Source organism: Solanum pennellii, chromosome 8, assembly GCF_001406875.1.
Source record: "Solanum pennellii chromosome 8, SPENNV200".
Lineage (NCBI taxonomy): Eukaryota > Viridiplantae > Streptophyta > Magnoliopsida > Solanales > Solanaceae > Solanum > Solanum pennellii.
Window position 1 is genome coordinate 2766369 of NC_028644.1, and position 21275 is coordinate 2787643.

The following is a 21275-nucleotide window of genomic DNA, read 5'->3' on the forward strand; positions in this document are numbered from 1 at the left end:
TCGATTTTTCAGTTTGGTTTTATACTATTCGATTTGGGTCTTTGGTTTTGGGTTTTGAAGAAGTGTAACCCAATTCGAACCAAAATAAATTTGGTTTGGTTTGTTTTTTCTCTTTTTGGTTTGAGTTTTTCCGATTTGGTTAATCGGTTATGTCAATAATTAGAAACATAACTAAGTTATATATGCAATTTGAAAAAAAAAATTATTTATATAATATTGAATTTCTTAAATAACTTTTTAATATAAATTACAAGTAAAACGTAAAGCATAATACTTAAAAGTATATCAATTATAGATGTCCAAACATAAGAAAATAAACCAAAATCATAATGAAAATAACTAAAAAGGGACAAAAATGGTTAATTCCAATATATATATATATATATATATATATATAATAATTTATTTTTTTCGGTTTTTATTTTCTAAAACCTAAACCAAACCAAAAAACCAAACAAAGTAAATTATAAACTTAAAATCAAACTAAAATTTAGAAAACATATTCAAATTAGAATTCGATTTGATTTTTCGATTTTAATCTAAATAGTGCATACCCCTAGTATATATATAGTGTATAGTATTGTTAGGCCCATTAATGATATAAACCCAAATACACAAAAATCCCATGACCCGTAACTATATATACATATATACACAAACAAAAAGCCCCAATTCAGCAAATTCTAGGGTTTTTGTTCTCCTAATCGCCGGCGCCGTTTGCCGTCAACCTTCAAATCGCTGATCATCATCTTTTTTAGCAGTTATAGTCGGTCGACTATTCACCTGTCCAGGTAAACTTCTGACTTCTCTCTTTTGCTTCATATTTTTCTCTTTTTCAGGCTTTAATTTCTCCGTCTTCGTTGTGTGTTTGCTGCTAGGAAATTACTTGCTCAAGTTGCATTGTAACTCTTTTACATTAGAATTCTGTAATTTAGCTTGTGTTTAAGGCCTGAAAGGTTTTCTCGTTTTGGTGCGTAAACTTCAATACTAATGAAATTTGATAATATGACTTCTCGAATCTCAATATATTGCTACTAATGAATTTAAAGTTTGAGTCTTTTTTGATGCAGTACAAAATTAGAGTTTTTCTTTATTTTATTACAAGCAGTGTTGTAGTGTTCCTCGGTTGAAATTTCGTTCAGTTTCTTGTGAGCTACCACTGTATGTTGTCACAATTTATGGATGTATTCATAAAATAAGACATCCCTTTGTGTATGAATAATTTTCTTAAAATTGTATTGAATAAAACTTGCAGTATTGCTCATCTTTTTCTGTTGAAGTTTAACTTTCTGTTATCGTTTTCTCTTGCTTGCTGACAGATGAGGGTGAAAAAGCAGAAGCGGCATAGGAGAGCTGTGAGGTTTTACACAGCTTGTTTTGGGTTTAGAGAGCCGTTTAAAATCTTCTGTGATGGAACATTTGTGCATCATCTTGTTGTTAATCGCATAACACCTGCTGATACTGCATTGACAAATATTCTAGGTGCCCCAGTTAAACTATTCACCACAAGGTTTATATCATCAGCTCCATTTATCTCTTTTCTGCTATGGTCTTTACATGATCTATCTTTGTTTGCACGATTTTTGAGGACAAGCTAAATATGTTTCGCTTTTAAACTGTTTGGTAACTTCCTGTTCTCTTTGCTTTCAGATGCGTTCTTGCGGAGTTGAAGAGTCTTGGTGGTAACTATCAGGAATCACTGAATGCAGCTAATAACCTTTTTACTGCACGGTTAGCCATTTATTCTATTCTTCTTGCTGGATCCTCTCAAAACCAGGATGTGTTTTGCTTCAGTTCTCAGGACGTTCTTTTGAGTTTTGCCACATATTTCAATCTTACTCTATTGCAGATGTGACCATGAGACGCGCAAAAGTGCTGAAGATTGCATAACTGAAGTTATTGGGGAGAACAATCCTGAACACTTTTTTGTTGCTACTCAAGATGCAGATATGCGTAGAAGTCTTCAGAAGGTATTTGGACTTACTTTCCTTGATTTTGAATGTCCTATCAATCATATCACTTAGTAAAACATGTGAACTGGAAAAATCCCATATTCTAGGATGTCTTGTCAGAAAAATTTTCGGCAGTTACTTATTGTAATAATGTTGCATCCATTTCGAAATGTGAAACTTGCAATCTCTGACTTTTGCAGTAGTAGTCAAAAGATTTTTAACTAAGTGAAAAGTGGTAAAAATAAGAGATCTTTGTGCATCTACAGGATGGTTCACCAGTTAACCTTAGCATGTGGGACTAAAATGATAAAACTGCAAAATATTTCTGTCTCCTTCTGGGTGCGAGGGGGTAAGATTAACAGTCCCACATTGTTTGGAAATTTAACACTCCTTCTGTATCTCTTATAGCTTGTTTAGACAAGCTTCTCGGGAGTCAAAATTGCTTTTTTTTTTAAGTGCTTATCCTAGAGGATTGAGGTATTTCCCATACTTAGGAAAAAAGTAAGTGCTTTTAAGTATATCAGTAGAAGCTGAAAACAATAGCTTTTTCCGAAAGCACTTCTGAAACCACAGCCAATCAAAAGTTGCTGCTCTAATATTGATAAAGTGCTTTACGATTTGATTAACTAAGCAAAAACTGTACTCTCAAAACTTACTTATCACGAAAAGCACTTATCACAAAAAGCACTTCTCAAAATAAGGATATCTCAAACGATCGGGCAAACAGGTATACCTTAAATGAACTGGAAATACCTCCAACATTTAGGAGAACAATTTATTATGTATATGCTAACTGGCTTTTCTCCTGTTTTTTCTGACCTTTGTTTCCCCTTTTCTTGAACCGGGTAGATACCTGGTGTGCCCCTAATTTTTGCTCTTAGGAATGCATTATTTCTCGAACAACCATCATCATTTCAACGTGAGTTTGCCAAATCTGCTGAAGAAAAACGTCTTCACATGACTGACCTGGAGTACAACATGCTTAGACAGGGGAAAAAGAGGAAACTGTCCGATGACAAACAAGGGGGTTCTTCCAATGCATCAGAGGGAGAGATAGATGATGTTTCACAGGCTCAGATTATCAATACAAATCTTCAGATGAATGGAAGTGATGTCAAGGATAAAGTTCGCTTCAAGAGAAAGAAAGCTAAGGTCAGGGTTCATAATAATTTCTTATTCTCTTTGTACAGCTTAAACTTTAACTTGTGGCTTTCTCATTCTATTAAAATATTGATGTTTAGGAACAAATTCTCCACTTTCATGTGAAACATTACATGTTAATGTTCAATGCCTTTGTTAAAACTTCTCTTTTGATAGGTGAGCAAACATTTTATTAAAGCAGAAAACATTAAGATTGTCACGGGTAAATGTAGAAAGACATGGGCTACAAAACTCATCCCTGCCAGTTCCTTGGAAATGCAGCTTTTGCTGGTTTTTGACACGAACTTTTGAGAAACAAAATAACTTTAATAAAAAGAGGTTTTCTGGAACTTCCGCGTGTGTCATTTCATGAATGAGTATTAGGATACAAAAGTTACTCCGAAAGTTGCTTGATTCATAAAGAATGCTTTTTTTCATCTAGATTGAAAGTATTTCTTTATTTTTAGCTTGTCTGCAAATTTTGATCCTCAAGCTCTGAACAGAGGTTTTTCCTTTCTCTATGATAGATGGCTGGACATATATTTGAAATAAGAGGTTATATCTTTTTTGTATAAGTGTGATAATATTTCATATAAGTATACTTCTACATTTACGGCTGTTGTGTGCACAGCCCTCTCTTAACTTTGAGTTGAAAAAGATTTAGTGACATAGACTAAGTAATTATGTTGTCAGGGAATCGTTTTGCCTGTTGTTCCTCTAAATTGATTAAGGCCGGTATCATATTTATTATTTACTTATATAATATATGTTTCATGGACATTATTGACGTAATGCATGAATTCACTAAACATGTTCCTTAATGACTCTTTGGTTTATGCCTTCCCTTCTACAGGGTCCAAATCCACTCTCTGTGAAGAAGAAGAAGAAGAAGCCTGTGGATACAATCACGACCTCGGGAAAGGTGAGATTAAGTTTCTCAAGTAACTGAAGTCGAACTGGGCATATATTCTCATATAGAGATGAAGGGTATTCATTATTTTCTGCCTGCCTCACCACTCCTTTGTTAAAGAGAGAAAAAAGAACGTCTACGTGCAACACTTCGTAAAATTTGTCAGTAGTTCTTGTATTATTCACCTGTTTAATTACTGTAGCGCTTGACCTGTATAAATATCTGCAGGGAGATGGTATGTACTATGACCACTGTGAATTATACTTTCACACGTAGTAGTTCTCTTAGGTGTGTGTGTGACATTGATGGTTAAGGGTTATAGTAAGGACGAGGTAGACCTAAAATCATAGGAAAGGAAATTGTCTCAATAGGACTACGACCTGTGTATAAAAGCACTGGTGAGTTTGGCCATTGTATTTATAATTGGTCAGATTTAACCCCACTGATAGTTTTTAATTAATAATATAAACATTGACTAATAGATTAAAACATGAAAAAGTATAGAACTTTCTCAAAATTGTACAAGGTTCAAAAAGAAAAAGATGCAAAACTATCTAGGCATAGTGATAGAATATTCTAAATCAACAAATCCTTTGTTATAGAGCAATATTTTTACTATGAGTTATACTTGAGTTTCTTAAAAGTGAAATTACATATAATGGAAATCAGTACTAGTAAGGATATACTTGTACCACTAAATGACAAGGCAACAAGTGAATATTGCCCCCTCACTCCCCTTGGTAATTATGCCACTGAATTATCTGATTTAGTGTAATAAACTGTATTATCTCCCCACCTTTTTTCCCCTCTTGGTGAATGTGGAAGTTCCAAGTGCAGGAAAACAAGAATGGTGAGGGAACTGTGAGAAGCAGGAAGAGATCAAGGAAGAGGTCGCGCAAAAATGTCGTAGTAGGAAATGCTTAGTGTTGAAGCCATCCACCAGTAAATCTTTTGCCCGCTGTGATATCAGGTAAATGATGATCTATAAAGTTAAAAGTGAAATGCTGCATTCTAATGAGATAATTTTCTGTAGAGCACCATATAACTGAAGACACAGTTATTTCGCAAAAACACCAAAGTATTGTGTAGAAATTGTTAATTCCTTTAGAGTTTACACGATCTACTGTTTTTCTCTTAGAACTTCCGAGAATTGACAATGGTTGAGTTATAATGCATCAATAGTTTCTTTATTCTCGACTAAATACTTGCTCGTGTTGGTCTACACTGGTATTTTTTTTGTGCAACTCTGCGCACATGTGAGAAAATTACCTAGTGTTTGTTGCCATCTACTGTTTTTTATCTTTCAACTTCCAAAATTTGATTATGGTTGATTTGAATGGATCATGAGTTCCTTTCTTTCTTGGAAGTGTTGCTTCTTCAACTAAATCCATTTATTGTTTTGGACACGTATGATATTTACGATTTTGTTCCCACCAGCACATGTATCAGACAACTCCGCCCACCAAAGCTTAGGTATAACCTGGTGTCATTGCCATCTAGTGAGATTTGAACTCGAGATCTCATGCTTCTCCTTCCACTTCGTTGACGTTATATGCTCGACTGATTTTAGATCCATATGGAATCTCTAAGAATTATGTCTCTTTTGCAGGAGGAATTTTGATATCAAGCATAGTACAATCTTCCACGGGAAGCACTATATTTATCAAAGGAAGAGTCTATTGCTAATTTTTGATCAATTTTGAATTTTCCATGAATTTTGCCCTTTTGATAACACTAGAAAAAGGTGCCTGTGCTAGTATGGGCCCAATATCTATTTATTTTTTAGTTTTAATTAATGCGATATAGATAGAATTAGAAAGTTGATTAAATCTTAATATGATTTTTAAATTTTTTAAGTTGTTAATTACTTTTTCTTTGATAATGTGAAGAGGCCCATTAAGATGTCCATAATTATAGTATTTTTCATCATCGGTCGTTATGTTTTATTCCATATAGTTACAAGATATAGACAAATATTTTACCGACATTAAAAATCATAAAGCTGTAACTAAAAAATATGAATTTAAAATTAAAAGTCATAGCTTAACGAATTTCAGGATTTTGAAAATATTATATACTGATTAAAATTAAAATAGAATAAAAAAAAGTTTCTTTGCGCTGAAGGGGAAGTGCCCCTTCAGCGCGAACTCTCTTATACAATAAGAGAAAATGATGAAAGTTTAAAACGCGTTAGTTGTCAATTCTAAGTTCTAACAACTAATTTAGATTTGTGTAGTATAGTGCACATTAACGAGAAAATATTTTTTATTGGATCCTCAAATTCAAATACAAAATATTTAACTGTATAAGAGAAAATGATGAAAGTTTAAAACGCGTTAGTTGTCAATTCTAAGTTCTAACAACTAATTTAGATTTGTGTAGTATAGTGCACATTAACGAGAAAATATTTTTTATTGGATCCTCAAATTCAAATACAAAATATTTAACTGTATAAGAGAAAATGATGAAAGTTTAAAACGCGTTAGTTGTCAATTCTAAGTTCTAACAACTAATTTAGATTTGTGTAGTATAGTGCACATTAACGAGAAAATATTTTTTATTGGATCCTCAAATTCAAATACAAAATATCTAGTTAAAGATAGAAAAATAAGTTACCCATTATTGCAATTTGCAAATAACTTGATTCGATAATATGTAAGTGCACAAAATTTAACTTGTAGAACCTTTTTTTTCATATTATATAACATGATAAATTAGGCACTAAACAATCATTTTGAATAAAGCACAATTGTTGACATAGATTTAATTATTTAAAATTGCATATGAAAAAATTATGGTCACAAACTTCTTTAATAAAATAGTATAGTTGTGATTAAGACGTGAACTATTATTATCATCATATTATTATTATTACCATTATATTCATAATTAAGAAACCATTAAGAGTTGGCTAGTAAATCATATATATATACAATAAAGGTATTCCTAATCAATTACATTTTATAAAATTATATGGAACATAATTGATTGGTCGGTTTGATTAGGGCGGTTCTTAATCAATACTAAATTTTACTAATGAGTTTTGTGACACAATAGTCGATAATATATTAATCATCTTGATAAGGTTTTGGATGACTTAATTTATTCGGTGGTCACCAGTTCGAGCCTTGAAAGCGGTGAGGATATAATAGTATTTTCTCTCTTGTATTCAAAATTTTTATTTTTGAAACTATACGCGTTTATATTAATTCAGTAATACAATGTTTAATCAGATATTTTGTATTTAAGTCTTGATAATGAAGTTGACGCTTCATCCAAACTGATCGACATAAATTCAAATTAATTAAATTCAAGATATTAAACTAGACGAATTCAAAATAAATATTAAATATAAAATAGAAAAACTAAAAAAATCTTAAAAAGACGGTCATAAAAATTTAATTTAAACATAAAAATGACATACTTTCTCTCAGCCACTCCATTAGATTCATAATAAATCATTTTAAATAAAATTGTGGCTGTGGTTCTCCCATAATGTTTTTTTTAAAAAATAATTAGGTTTAAAAGTTTTATATTAGAGCTTTTATCAGAGTACAAAAAATTTACATCTTTTTTCGATACGAACGGTTAGAAGTATTATTAAAAGCGAAATTAGAAAAAAAGGATCATATTTCAAGAAAGTGTAATGTATTAAATTTAAATTAGAAATATTTACTTCAAACTTCAAGTTTTATATATATTTAATTTAAATAAGAAATATTTACTTCAATTTCATAATTGTTGAGATGAAGAGATAATTTTTTATGCACTCATTATCTAATGGAAATTTAATTTTTTTTTTAATTTTGCTTAGCTGCCCACATTATCAGAATTATTTGAAGATTAGGTGATTAATTAGGAGGTCCAGAGCAGCTAATCAAATGCATATATGTTTAATAAATAAATAAATAATGTGATATTCTAAATTAGAACAATAAGAAAAAGAAATAAAACCTTACAAGAATCTGCCAACTTCTTCCCTTCTGTTAATGTTGATAATATATCAATAACTAATAATTTAATTTACAAATCAATTAAATATAATCACATTTTTTTTATCATTTCTAACCATTTATACTATATTTATTCTTGAAAGAGGTTAAAAACACATTAAAAAAAAATTAAGTACTTTTGATCTACTTTAAACTTTTTTTATATTTTACCCACAAAGGAAATGAAATCACACAGTGGAGAAGGATAGAGTTTTTCAAAATCTTAGTATGATTTGAACGATTCTTTTATTCATGAGTTTGCGAATGAGTTAAGTTCAAGATATATTTAACATGACATCAGAGGTAGACTCGTGATATTGCCCCTCCCCCCTTCACTTCTATCCCCACTCATTTTATAATAGATTGTTTACACGTCCAGTATTTAAATAGAGTGGGAGCGCGAGGAAATGATTAGTGGAATTTCAAATCGGAGATGAATAATTTTATAAAACTCTTTATATGGAAGCACCTTTTGAGCTATATTTTGAAGTTGAATTAGGTTCAATATACATTTCTTAACATAATAATTAGAACTAGACTCTCGATATTAGACCTTCAAATAAATTGTTCACCTATCGAATGACGAAGAATGTCTAAACGCATGCCAAGTGGGTGGGGAGTCTCGCATTGGAGATAGATAAGTTTTCTTGAACGTTTAATATGACTCGAATAATTCTTCCTGAATTAATCTTTCGGGTATATTAGGTTAAAAAATCATTCCACATATTTCAATAGATACTAAATTATGAATATAGTATCAAAAATGCAATAGTAGATTCAATAATTAAACACTTTAACCTACCCCTAATTTGGTCGGCAGAATATATAAACGTATTATTTAACTAACATCGATATTCTTTAATTTTCAATTTACACACGTAAACACCTTAATTATAATAATTTAAACAAGTAGACATACACGTTCTATTTGACGAATATCATGAGACCCACCCATCCTACATGCCAAATCACGTGAAATTTGCTAAAATATGTATATCTACTTATTCAAATTTATAATAGTTTAAATGCTTATTTGTTATCGAACAATATAGATATTAGCTAAAGACCAAATTAACGTCAATAAATGTTAACCGAGACCGAATTAAAAAAAAAAGGGTGTTTATGTATTATTATAATGACTTCTCCACTATATAAGGACACAAACACAAACCTCTTTTTTCAGTACCAAAAAGTAGAGAAAAAAAAAACAAGAAATCTTAGTCAGTGAGTGAGTGAAGAAATGGCAGAAAACAAAGAAGAAGATGTTAATCTTGGAGCCAACAAATACAGAGAACCACAACCCTTAGGGACATCAGCACAAACAGATAAAGATTACAATGAACCACCACCAGCTCCTTTATTTGAACCTGGTGAACTATCATCATGGAGTTTTTACAGAGCTGGAATTGCAGAGTTCATGGCAACTTTCTTGTTTTTATACATCACAATATTGACTGTAATGGGTCTAAAAAGATCTGATAGTTTGTGTTCTTCTGTGGGTATTCAAGGTGTTGCTTGGGCTTTTGGTGGTATGATTTTTGCCCTTGTCTATTGTACTGCTGGTATCTCAGGTCAGTTCTTTTTTCCCTAAAAATTTCAACTTTTTTTTTGTACTAAAAATGTCATCTTTTTTGTTGTGTGTATAATGGGGTTGTGTAGTTCTTTGAGTTCTTGATTATATACCCACACAAAAAGTTTATAGCTTTCTTTGCTCTTGTCTATTGCACTGCTAGTATCTCAGATTAGTTGATTTTTCTCTAAAAGGTTGAATCTTTTTTGTGTATTTGAACTAAAAATGTCAACTTTTTTTGTTTCTTGTACTAAAAATGTGATCTTTTTTTGTGTGTGTATAATGGGGTTATGTAGAAACTAGTTTAATGAGTTCTTGATTATGTACCAAGAAAAAGTTTTTAGCTTTCTTTGTTCTTGTCTATTGCACTGCTGGTATCTCAGGTTAGTTGATTTATCTCTAAAAAGTTGAACTTTTTTTTGTGTATTTGAACTAAAAATGTCAACTTTTTTTGTTTCATGTACTAAAAATGTGATCTTTTTGTGTGTGTATATCATGGGGTTATGTAGAAGCTAGTTTTATGAGTTCTTGATTATGTACCAAGAAAAAGTTTTTAGCTTTCTTTGCTCTTGTCTATTGTAATGCTAGTATCTCAGGTTAGTTAATTGCTCCTAAAAGATTGAACTTTTTTGTGTATCTTGTGCTAAAAAAAATGTTAAAACTTTCTTATTGTTGTTGTGTGACTTGAGTTTCTATGTGTAGTTTTGTTGCTGATTTTCTGATCTTGTTCCTTTACTTGCTCTGAAATTGTGAACTTTTTTTGTGTATTCTAGTAAAAATGCCAACTTTTTTGCTTTGTTTGGTGTATCATGGTTATGTATTCAAAAGGGGTAGTCTATTACACATGTTTTACTTCAAAACTATCAAGTCACCAAAGTGAAAGTAGTTTCTTGAAAATTGAGAAATAAGGCAGTTATTAATTAGACTATGGTTATTTCGTACTTTGAGCCGAGGATCTTTCAGAAATAGCTAGGGATAAGGTCTGTGTACAATCTACTGTCTCTAGACCCCAGTTATCTGTGAGGTTATGTTGTTGTTTTTAATTCTTTATTACTTCTTGCATATGTAAACTAGTGTTGGGGGCAGTATTTTCACCAAGAGAATTCATCATATACAGTGATTTTATGGCGAATGAATCGCCTTCACATGATTCGAGTAGAAAGCAATGTGTTTTTGGTTGAGCAAACATTTCTTTTTGAAATTTATCAAGAAACTGACTCTTTCTTTTTTGTACTGAAACAGGAGGGCACATTAACCCAGCTGTGACATTTGGTCTGTTCTTAGCAAGGAAACTTTCCTTAACCAGGGCAGTGTTCTACATGGTGATGCAGTGTCTCGGTGCCATCTGTGGTGCTGGTGTTGTCAAGGGATTCATGCAAGGTCCGTATCAGAGATTTGGCGGTGGTGCCAATGTGGTTCAACCCGGATACACGAAAGGTGATGGCCTTGGTGCTGAGATTATTGGGACCTTTGTTCTTGTCTACACTGTTTTCTCCGCCACTGATGCCAAGAGAAGCGCTAGAGATTCACACGTTCCCGTAAGTGTTTTCTTGCCCCACCTGTAACTTTATTTTTTCAACAAAGAATACGACTTTCTGATAACGAATGCATACAATCCCAACCTGCATCGGATTAAGGCGTGATTGCTGTTGTTTGAAGAACGAAGAAACTGCATTCTTAACTTTTGTATTGTGTTATACAGATTTTGGCACCACTTCCAATTGGATTCGCGGTGTTCTTGGTTCATTTAGCGACCATCCCAATTACCGGAACTGGCATCAACCCTGCTAGGAGCCTTGGAGCTGCTATCATCTTCAACCAAGACCAAGCTTGGGATGACCATGTAAGTCCCTTCAACTTACATTCATGTGATGATCATATCTCATACTTCCATTTCTATTTTGTTTTTGATTACCGATAAACAGGGAGGTTAGTTGGCGCGTTTGTGATTAAATGGATAATGAGTTCACCCTTCTACCCTTCTCCACTTAGATACCAACGATCATAGTATATCTACTCATCTAATATAAAATCAATGAGTAGATCTCACCTCTCCGTCTCCATACCATAGTCACAAGACATAGGTATACACCGAAATGAGACTACGACCCCTTGTCCAACAACATTTAGTTTAAACATGATTCGAATATCTTTATCCTATAAGTTGTATTCAGAACTGTCAATATGGGCTGGCCCAACCCAGATAAGCCGACTCATCATCTTGATGGGCCTTAAGATAGCCAGCCCAACCCTACATGAGCCAGGCCGGACTAAGGCCAAGGCCACGACCACATGATAGAGAACACCTGTCTCGAACTCATGACATGCGCCTAATTCATATAATTACACATCACATGTTATGCTCTTACTACTGAAACCAAAATCGCGAAGGCTCTCGTTTCTTTCTTTTCATCGCTAACAATTTATTTTATTTTTTTCTCTTTTTCAGTGGATCTTTTGGGTTGGACCATTCATTGGAGCTGCACTTGCTGCAATTTACCATCAAATAATCATCAGAGCAATTCCATTTAAGAGTAGAGCTTAAGAGTCTCAAACCATTTTTCTTTATCTTTCTAGTGTTTGTCTAAATGTGTATTTTCTTCAATTCAAATGTCATTTATGTGAAATAAATTATCATCAAGTTGTCTGTAAAAGCTTCTTTCAATGAAAATAATTTTTATTTTATCCTTCTTAATTATTTGTATACTATTGAATAGTATAACGGTCTTTCTACCTTTACGAGAAGACAGTATAATCTTAATATAATTAAAGTATGTAAATTTAATCGAGATCAATACGTTCTAATTCATATAATGTAGATATATCTAAAGGGAAAAACGTTATTTTCGAAACGTATTAAAAAGAAAAGTAAAACAAGCAAAATAAAACGGAAGAATTAATATATTTTTATAGAAAACTTTGATAATCGTGTCTATGTTCATTGTTGGCATATACTCCTTGTGATTTTGTTCAGTTTTTCTTGATTTCTCCCACTAAAACAAGAAACAATTAAAAAAAATTAATTAGTTCAACATTATTGCCTACTATATACTCTTTTCGTTTCAATTTATTTGTCCGAATTTAATTAGATATGAAAAATTTAAGAAAGTAAAGAAAATACATTAAATGTATCAAAATGTTGTTTAATATTATGATTTTGTCACATGAAAAGCTAGAATTAAAGAGTCGTCAGTAAAAAAGAGAGATATTCTTTCCATAATAGACTTAAAAATAAAGTAAAACAAACAAATTAATCTACTACTCCATTTGGTTCAATTTGTATGTTAGATTTTAACTTGATACAGAGTTTTAAGAATTTAAAGAAAACCCTACAATCTTGAAGTCTTAATTTAAAGACACATAAAATATATCAAAAAATTCTTTAATCTTATGGTCTTATATATGCCACGTGAATCTAAAGAAAACTCTATAATCTTGAAGTCTTAATTTAAAGATGCATAAAATATATCAAAAGATTCTTTAATTTTACAGTCTTAAATATATCACGTGAGAAGTTAGAATAATAGAGTTATCAAAAAATAAGAATATAATTATTTTCTAAACAGATTAAGAAAAAAATAAAACAAACAAATTGAAACTTTAAAAAGTATATATAGTCTACTATTATATATATATTATTCTATCACCAATTTTTATGAGTGAATTCTCCAAGAATATAATTTATAGAGTGAAACTAAAATTAAAATTAGAATTAAAATGTGGATATTTGGAAGAAAAGGAACATCTGGTTTCTCATGTTGTTCAACTGCTGAGGAAGTTACTAAAGGAATTAATGGATTTGGCCTCACTGCCATTGTTACAGGTCACTGAAAAAATTGTCGTAAAGTTTTATTCTTCGTTTTATTTATTATTAACGATTCTATTTATGAGACTGTTTTCATTAGGAAAAAATTATCATAAAGTTTCATTCTTCGTTTTATTTATTATTAACGATTTTATTTATGAGACTGTTTTCATTAGGAAAAAATAATCATAAAGTTTCATTCTTCGTTTTATTTATTATTAACGATTCTATTTATCAGACCGTTTTCATTAGGAAAAGATTGTCGTAAAGTTTCATTCTACGTTTTATTTATTATTAACGATTCTATTTATGAGACTGTTTTCATTAGGAAAAAAATTGTTATAAAGTTTCATTCTTCGTTTTATTTATTATTAACGATTCTATTTATGAGACTGTTTTCATTAGGAAAAAATTGTCGTAAAGTTTCATTCTTCGTTTTATTTATTATTAACGATTCTATTTATGAGACTGTTTTCATTAGGAAAAAATTGTCGTAAAGTTTCATTCTACGTTTTATTTATTATTAACGATTCTATTTATGAGACTGTTTTCATTAGGTAAGAAAAGATTATCATAAAGTTTCATTCTTCGTTTTATTTATTATTAACGATTCTATTTATGAGACTGTTTTCATTAGGAAAAAATTGTCTTAAAGTTTCATTCTTCGTTTTATTTATTATTAACGATTCTATTTATGAGACTTTTTTCATTAGGTAAGAAAAGAAGGAACCTAAGTATGATAAATATCACACGAAATTCACTGATAATCCCTAGCTAATCCGTATATAAATAGCTTTTAGTTAAATTAATTTCTTATATTCTATCGATAATTGAGATTATCATGAAATTTTTACTGCTTAGCTATAAAAATTTGCACACCGCTAATTCCTTCTTTTCTAACCATGTTAGTGGAAACAAAAAACATATGGTTTAATTCTATTCATAGTATAATTTTTCAACGTAGGAGATTTAACTCGACAAAATTTTCTCTTTCGTTTTTACTTATTTCAGGAGCAACAAGTGGCATTGGCGTGGAGACGACACGTGTCCTCGCCTTGCAGGGTGTGCATGTAATTATGGCAATACGTAATATGGAAAATGGCAAAAAAATTAAAGAAAAAATAGTAAAATCCAATCCAAATGCTAAAATTGATTTTATGGAATTAAATCTAAGTTCTATGGAGTCAATAAGAAAATTTGTCAAAGAATATAACTCTGCTGGTCATCCTTTGAACCTTTTAATGTAAGAAAACAATATATTTATAAGTTTTATATTATAGTTGATACGAAGAAAAATATTTTTCGATCTTTTTTTAATATTTAACTAGAAAATTCATAAATTATTTTAATTGAAAAACAGAAAGTCATTTTTCTCTCTTTGATGAATATATTCTTGGTGTCTGATTTTTCTTTAAAAAGACGTTTTCTAGAGAATATTTTTTTTTATATTTTTTAACATATTTTTTAAAAACATTTTAAATATTTATTGAATAGTGGAAAATATTTTTCGATCTTTTTTTAATATTGAACTAGAAAATTTATAAACTATTTTAATTGAAAAACAAAAAGTCATTTTTCTCCCTTTAATGAATATATTCTTGGTGTCAGGTTTTTCTTTAAAAAAACGTTTTCTAGAAAATATTTTTCTTACGATTCTTTTTTTTTAAGAGAATGACATATTTTTAAAAAATATTTTAAATATTTATTGAATAGTGGAAAATAGTTTTCAGAAGAAGATGGATAATAATATTAATAAAATATTATTTAATTGTTTGTTTTGGTTTTGTTAAGTAATAATGCAGGGGTTATGATTCCACCATTCACACTTTCTCAAGACAAGATTGAATTACAATTTGCAGTAAATCATTTAGGTATACTCATTTTATCTCATTATGTTTAATTTTTAAAAGATATACTAAATAATTAAATAAAGTTTTTTTTTTAAAAAAATAATTTAAATTTTTAAATAAGATGATTACACTCTTTAATATAATATCAAAGCAAATGTTATCATTTCATTGATTCATTAACCCATGATAAAGAACCAAGTTCAGATATGAAAGAATATATTGAAGATATAATTAAGTAAATAAAAACATATGCTTTAATACGTGTGCAAAAACCACATATTAAAGATATAATGAAGTAAATATAAGTGTGATCAGGATGTTTTATTGTTTCGAAGATACAAACTAAAATAAATGAAAATCCACTCTATCCTTAGTCTTTTAGATGCAATGAATAACGGTATGATGCACTAAGCTCTTATTATGTGTGAAATTCTGAAAAGGATCGTATACGAGGATCTATACAATCTTATCTTGTATTTGTGCAAAAGAAAATTGTTTCTATATCTCAAGTTTGTGACCTTCTTCCTAATCACATGACAATAACTTTATCAATTACGATAAAACTGTCGAAATGAATACATTATTCAATCAAATATGATTTGTTAATATTTTGTTTTTTCAGGTCATTTTCTTTTGACAAATCTTTTATTGGAAAACATGAAAAATACAGCTAAAAATAGCAAAAAAGAAGGAAGGATAGTAAATGTTGCATCAGCAGCACATGATTTTGCATATTCTCAAGGAACTATTTTTGATAAAATTAATGACAAAGAGAGGTATATATATATATAGTCCATAATTAAATAACTTCTTTAATTATCATATTTTAGTTGAAAATTCTCTTATTTAAAGAATTAAAATATGAGACTATTTATTTCATGTTTAATTGAATATTTGATTTCAATTAAATATAAAAATTATTTCATTTCATTTTTATTTCCCATAAAAGTCTTCTGAAAAAAATTAAGATAAAAGTTGAAAATAAAAGTGTATCCCAATTTATTTATATTTTTAGAATTTTAATATTTCTTATTTTCTTGCAGCTACCATAGATTTCATGCTTATGGCCAATCAAAGCTTGCTAATATACTGCATGCAAATGAACTCGCTAAGCGTTTAAAGGTAATTAAAATTATTATCATCGTTATTATAAAATTTAAATTTTATATAAATAAAATTCTGATTTCGCCTCTATCGATAATTTTTTTTTTAATAAATAGGAAGAAGGGGTAAATATTACTGCTAATTCTGTTCATCCTGGACCAATTGCCACCAACATTATGCGTTATGACAATATCCTTCATGGTAAAATATTTTAAACTCACTTTTCTTTTTTTAATTCCACCATTTATGTAAAATCTCTTTAGTATTTAGATAAATTTAAAATTTTGGACTTATAATTTTAAAAGTGTAGTGTGTTCACTCGTAAGAATCTTAAGCATAAGCTCGTCAAATTTAAATTTTGAATCCATTTTTCGATAATCTTGTTGAAAAATACTAGGTAGTTATCCATAGTCCATATTGACTCATCTATGGAGGGTGTTTAGCTTAGCTTATTAAGTAGTTTTCTATCCTTAAAAAGGGTATTTGGATATTTTAAAAATGATTTAAAAAAAAAAGTTAAAAAGTTAAAAGTCGGTATCCTACTTTAATTTTTTAAGGGAAAAGGGTCTGATATATCCCTCAACTTTGTCATTTAGAGCTGATATACCCCTTGTTATGAAAGTGACTCATATATACCCCTACTTGTAAACAAATTACTCACATATACCCTTTTCCTCTAACGGAAATGAAAAAAATAATAATTTTAATCTAAATTTTTATTATTTTTTTCTAAAAAATATAATCCCATATGAGTAAATTTAATCCTCGTCAAACATATTTTTTTGACTTTTTTTTTGTTTCAATGACTAATTTATAATTATTATTTTGATAATCAAATTTATTTATGTTTCACTAATATTCTTGTAAAACTTATTGTAGATGACCAAATTTTTTCTTCGAATACGAAATTAAATTACAACAATACACACAAAAAAATAGTTTAATTTTTTATTCTTTAAACTAAGGAATGAAAGAAAAAAATAAAATAAGAATAAGAAATTCAAATAATTATAATAAAAGAAGTCAAAAAATAATTTATGTATGAAAAAAATTAAAATATACCTTGAACTTTGATAGAAGAATCATATATACCCCTAAATAATTTTTTTTTTAAAAAATAGAAGTAATAAATATAAATTTAAAACTAATTTTTTAACTTCCGTTAAATGAAGGGTATATGTGAGCCATTTTGTAACGGCAGGGGTATATGTGAGCTGTTTGTATAACGGTAAGGGCATATATGAGCCACTTTTATAACGAGGGGTATATCAGCTCAAATGACAAAGTTGAGGGGTATATCAGACCCTTTTCCCATTTTTTAAAAACTATTTTTTAAAGCTAAGTCGAACGAACCCTTAAATCTTTAGTTTAACCCTACTTTCTCCCCCCTCACTAACAGGATTAGTTAATTGGATTGGGAGATATGTGCTCAAGAGTATTGATCAGGTACTATAGCTCCGCCCCTGTATTTATCGCCAAATCTTGAACCCCCCTCCTCGTTATATTTGATACTGTAGCTCCGCCCCTACGTATGATTGTTTATCCTATGATTGTAGGGAGCATCAACTACATGTTATGTGGCTTTGCATCTACAAGTGAAAGGAGTAAGTGGTGAGTACTTTTCAGATAACAACATAGCTACAAACAAAACAACTTCTTTGGCTAAGGATTCAGATTTAGCAAAGAAGTTGTGGGAATTTAGCTTGGATTTGACCAAATAGGTTTGTCAAATGGGCGAGTCAGGTTGAATCTCGATGAATCTAAGACGTGATGAGTTAATAAATAGACGAGTTGAATTAAATTTTAGTTGAGAACCTTTATTCATCAATTCCTAATTTGACTATATTATCATGTCCTTTCCCGTCTGTGTATTTTGTTTGTTGGGCTAAGTCGATTCAAAGATGTTTTTAACATCGTGTGATATTGTCTGTTTTGAACCACGTCCACAAATCAGTTGAACTAAAAAACGTAGATACCTGTGTTGATGAAAGGTAATAGATTTTCACCAGGTTTACTATAGAATTAGCCGAGTTATACGCAAACTGACTTGAACACCACGGTTATCCAGATGTCAATACTCATGATAATTTGCAGGACTCAAGTGGCAGTTACTATTCAAATGTCCACGAGTTTTCAGTCCGCTTGAAAAGCTTCACGACTATTAAGAAATGAACCTTAGACCTAACCCGACTTCAAAAATTGTCTTATGAATCAATGTATACGAAGACCATAATGAGACTATAAAACTCGTATCCTCAACCAAATGAGGGCGCAATATTGGGTAAACCAAGAACAAGGATTAGTCTGACTCTAATTCTATATAAAGAAAATGGAGATTGGCCTCGCTCAACCCCAAAAACTTCCCCGGGAGGGGAGAATGATTCAAACTATATAGAGAGATTACATCCCATACCCTCAAGGCTTCAACATGTAAAGTTGTTGTCATGTGACCAGGAGGTCACGGGTTCAAGCCTTGGAATCAGCCTCTGGCAGAAATGCAAGGTAAGGCTGCATACAATAGGCCCCTCTTGGACCCTGCACATAGCGGAAGCTTCAGTCCATCGGGCTGCCCCTTCTTGCCCTCAAGACCTCAACTAATGTGAGTTCCTAGCAAAGACGATGAGTTTCTCCTAGCAAAGACGATCAACAGACGACAACAGATTCATATAGCTAACTGCAATGCATGAAACATATGTGAACTGGGAATGATGCAATATGTGATGATGGCATTCCACCAAACCAAAACGAACAAAGAAGTAGTTCGAGATGACAAAGTCATGGCAAAACAAGAAATGCTTTGACAAAAAGGAAATCCCATCAGCTTAAAAGTATGTCCTTGCTGGAGTAAAGATGCAACAGTTCCAGGAAGTATACTTACACTGAATCATTTTTGGTAGCACAAAGGTACAGCAATATATACTATCTTCGGACGACTTGATTAATTCTCTTCTGGAGCAACTTGAAAGGCTATTGGGATCGATACCTTCAACTTAACTTGGCGTGGAAGGTTGCAAGAGTGAAGAAAACTATTCTTCTTAGCAGCCTTTCAAACCTACCCGACCTCTGCTTTAGAAGTTAACTTAAAAGCAAAGAAGATAAGAACTATATAACAAAAGAGCCATACATTCAACAAAGACTTAATAGTGAAGAAATGAACAAGACTGAAACAAAAAAAGAATCACATTTCGGCATTTCATTAGCGTTGTATAAATACAATTCTGTGCACATAACAGGTTAGATGAACTATATAAAACATCTACAAATAATAAAACTAGTCACTAACCTTCTCTTACCAATCAATAAATCAATCAATGAACCGCGTCTTAGTCCCAGACAAGTTGGCTTCAATGCCATGACCTACTCCTGCCAATGCTCGCGAAAAAAAACTAAAATCCCCTAATTGAACTCTGCCAAACCTCAACAAATTGCTGATCCTTTCGTGTAACAAACATTCTATTCCCTCCAAAGCTGAAGTGAGTTATCCGATTTCCACAAAAATCTTTGGCTCTTCCCATATAGTTCTTCCTAAAAACTCTGTCTTCTGATCCAAACTTACCTTTTATCGAACCATCGATAAGAACCTCAGACCACAACTCAACATTTCCTCCTTTAGTGCAGAAAACTTGATTCCCATGGCTCTCGATTTTGCATCCACTTCCTTCCTTTTTACCATTCGTTACCTTTCTTTGATCACCAAGACAAATCCAAGTATTCTCAGAACCAATATTCCTCAAATCAGCAAGAAAAACCTCGCCCGAGTGTACTCCAACTTTAAAAATACCAGACAAACAATCCGAAACTGTGATATCGGAGAAACAATCAACATTTTCCTTTATTTCCCAAACTGTATTCCCGGACCTTAAATCCCAAAACTTAATATTCCCAAGTACACCAGAAGGACCACTATGTGAACCAGCAGACATTAACAAGTTATGACTAGGTAACCATCTTAACTTAGTAGCTGGAATTGCTGAATCCAACTGAGCACCAAAGATTTCATAATGACCAATCTTAGTAACCGGTTTAAAATCATCGTTAACATCATATACCATAATGCAATTCGAATTCCTCCTAGATGATTCGAAACTCGTAAACAAGAACTCACCTGATGATCCAATAGCTTGTACTGTTGAACCAGACTTGGTCACATTTTCCCAATTAAGATTCTTTTTAACAGAACCCTTAACAAGATCAAGAACCTGTAAACCTGAAAAATCAGTAGCACCAACTGCAACAGTTCTTGAATTTAAACACAACATAGAATCAATAGCTGGAAATAGAGTTAAAATTGTGGATTTTCTCTTTAAAGACCAATCAAAAGAAGTAATTTTACAACCATGAGCTACTTGAACTGAACCATTTTGTGTTGTGGAAATCGCTGTAGGTGAATCTCTACCAGTTAAAGGTAAAAGAAGAGATTTTTCAAGATCAAAAGGCTCAAACTGAGATGGGTTTGACTGGGAATTCAAAATAAGTTGTTCTACACCATAAAATTTAGCTTCAAAAATCAAATCTTGAATATCAAAGTTTTTAGCTTTTGATGGTAAATTTCCAGTTCTTAAAAGGGATAGTAAAATAGAGAAAATTTCAGGGTCTCTATCAATAAATGGAATTGAATCATTACTAGAAATTGTGGAAAAAAGGGATTTTGAACCTGCTTGATTTAGGGTTTGTTTGGTTGTTTGAAAAAGATGACCACCAACATCAATGGTGACTATGTTGGAATCTGAATCCATGTTGTTGTTGTTTTCGTGTCTGAAACCATATGAAAGAGGGTTTGATCCAACAAAAGGTGGCATTTTTATGATTTAAAAAAAAACAAATTTCAAGAAAATTTATGCTAAATGAACACAAACCAAATACTAATAAGACCTAAATTATGGGGTTGTTGAGTTTGTTATAAGATGAATCAAGAATGGTTGACAAATGTGGGAATTTATTAGGTGGGGGTG

At 31.1% G+C, this 21275-nt stretch overlaps 4 protein-coding genes across 9 annotated transcripts; 3 read left to right on the plus strand and 1 right to left on the minus strand.

The window, feature by feature from the left end:
- The first annotated feature begins 634 nt into the window (after positions 1-634).
- Positions 635-5910, plus strand: LOC107026717 (rRNA-processing protein UTP23 homolog). Its single transcript, XM_015227791.2, has 8 exons — positions 635-791; positions 1320-1510; positions 1651-1731; positions 1850-1970; positions 2802-3104; positions 3946-4014; positions 4840-4972; positions 5612-5910. Exons 2-7 carry the CDS (start codon positions 1320-1322, stop codon positions 4924-4926), a joined length of 852 nt encoding a protein of 283 aa, XP_015083277.1. The 5' UTR covers positions 635-791; the 3' UTR covers positions 4927-4972; positions 5612-5910.
- A 3263-nt stretch (positions 5911-9173) lies between these two features.
- Positions 9174-12249, plus strand: LOC107026716 (probable aquaporin PIP-type pTOM75). Its single transcript, XM_015227790.1, has 4 exons — positions 9174-9565; positions 10807-11102; positions 11267-11407; positions 12014-12249. The coding sequence occupies exons 1-4, from the start codon at positions 9235-9237 to the stop codon at positions 12107-12109; spliced, it is 864 nt and encodes a 287-aa protein (XP_015083276.1). The 5' UTR covers positions 9174-9234; the 3' UTR covers positions 12110-12249.
- Positions 12250-13281: 1032 nt separating this feature from the next.
- LOC107028178 (short-chain dehydrogenase TIC 32, chloroplastic-like) lies at positions 13282-18472 on the plus strand. 4 transcript variants are annotated; one of them, XM_015229222.2, is made up of 8 exons: positions 13282-13387; positions 14381-14612; positions 15161-15240; positions 15842-15995; positions 16263-16341; positions 16440-16524; positions 17723-17769; positions 17880-18472. In XM_015229222.2, the coding sequence occupies exons 1-8, from the start codon at positions 13282-13284 to the stop codon at positions 18042-18044; spliced, it is 948 nt and encodes a 315-aa protein (XP_015084708.1). In that variant the 3' UTR covers positions 18045-18472. The 4 variants fall into 4 exon arrangements, with proteins under 4 accessions (XP_015084708.1, XP_027775037.1, XP_027775038.1 ...); XM_027919236.1 differs by having other exon boundaries at positions 16440-16521; positions 17717-17769; XM_027919237.1 differs by having other exon boundaries at positions 16440-16513; positions 17709-17769.
- Positions 18473-18558: 86 nt separating this feature from the next.
- LOC107026727 (BTB/POZ domain-containing protein At5g41330-like) lies at positions 18559-21235 on the minus strand. 3 transcript variants are annotated; one of them, XM_015227805.2, is made up of 2 exons: positions 19202-21235; positions 18559-18858 (listed from the first exon to the last, which is right to left on the minus strand). In XM_015227805.2, exon 1 carries the CDS (start codon positions 21120-21122, stop codon positions 19710-19712), a length of 1413 nt encoding a protein of 470 aa, XP_015083291.1. In that variant the 5' UTR covers positions 21123-21235; the 3' UTR covers positions 18559-18858; positions 19202-19709. The 3 variants fall into 3 exon arrangements, with proteins under 3 accessions (XP_015083291.1, XP_015083290.1, XP_015083289.1); XM_015227804.2 differs by having other exon boundaries at positions 18559-18953; XM_015227803.2 differs by having other exon boundaries at positions 18559-18997.
- Positions 21236-21275: the final 40 nt, after the last annotated feature.

Excerpts from the sequence above, each read along its gene's own strand:
- LOC107026717 (XM_015227791.2), top strand. The coding sequence starts at position 1,320 with ATGAGGGTGAAAAAGCAGAAGCGGCATAGGAGAGCTGTGAGGTTTTAC. Across the intron at positions 3,105-3,945 it reads TCAAGAGAAAGAAAGCTAAG|GGTCCAAATCCACTCTCTGT; the intron begins GTCAGGGTTCAT and ends TCCCTTCTACAG. Across the intron at positions 4,015-4,839 it reads CAATCACGACCTCGGGAAAG|GAAAACAAGAATGGTGAGGG; the intron begins GTGAGATTAAGT and ends TTCCAAGTGCAG.
- LOC107026716 (XM_015227790.1), top strand. The coding sequence starts at position 9,235 with ATGGCAGAAAACAAAGAAGAAGATGTTAATCTTGGAGCCAACAAATAC. Across the intron at positions 11,103-11,266 it reads CTAGAGATTCACACGTTCCC|ATTTTGGCACCACTTCCAAT; the intron begins GTAAGTGTTTTC and ends TGTGTTATACAG. Across the intron at positions 11,408-12,013 it reads ACCAAGCTTGGGATGACCAT|TGGATCTTTTGGGTTGGACC; the intron begins GTAAGTCCCTTC and ends TCTCTTTTTCAG.
- LOC107028178 (XM_027919236.1), top strand. The coding sequence starts at position 13,282 with ATGTGGATATTTGGAAGAAAAGGAACATCTGGTTTCTCATGTTGTTCA. Across the intron at positions 16,522-17,716 it reads GCGTTATGACAATATCCTTC|TAACAGGATTAGTTAATTGG; the intron begins ATGGTAAAATAT and ends CTCCCCCCTCAC. Across the intron at positions 17,770-17,879 it reads TGCTCAAGAGTATTGATCAG|GGAGCATCAACTACATGTTA; the intron begins GTACTATAGCTC and ends CTATGATTGTAG.
- LOC107026727 (XM_015227805.2), bottom strand. The coding sequence starts at position 21,122 with ATGCCACCTTTTGTTGGATCAAACCCTCTTTCATATGGTTTCAGACAC.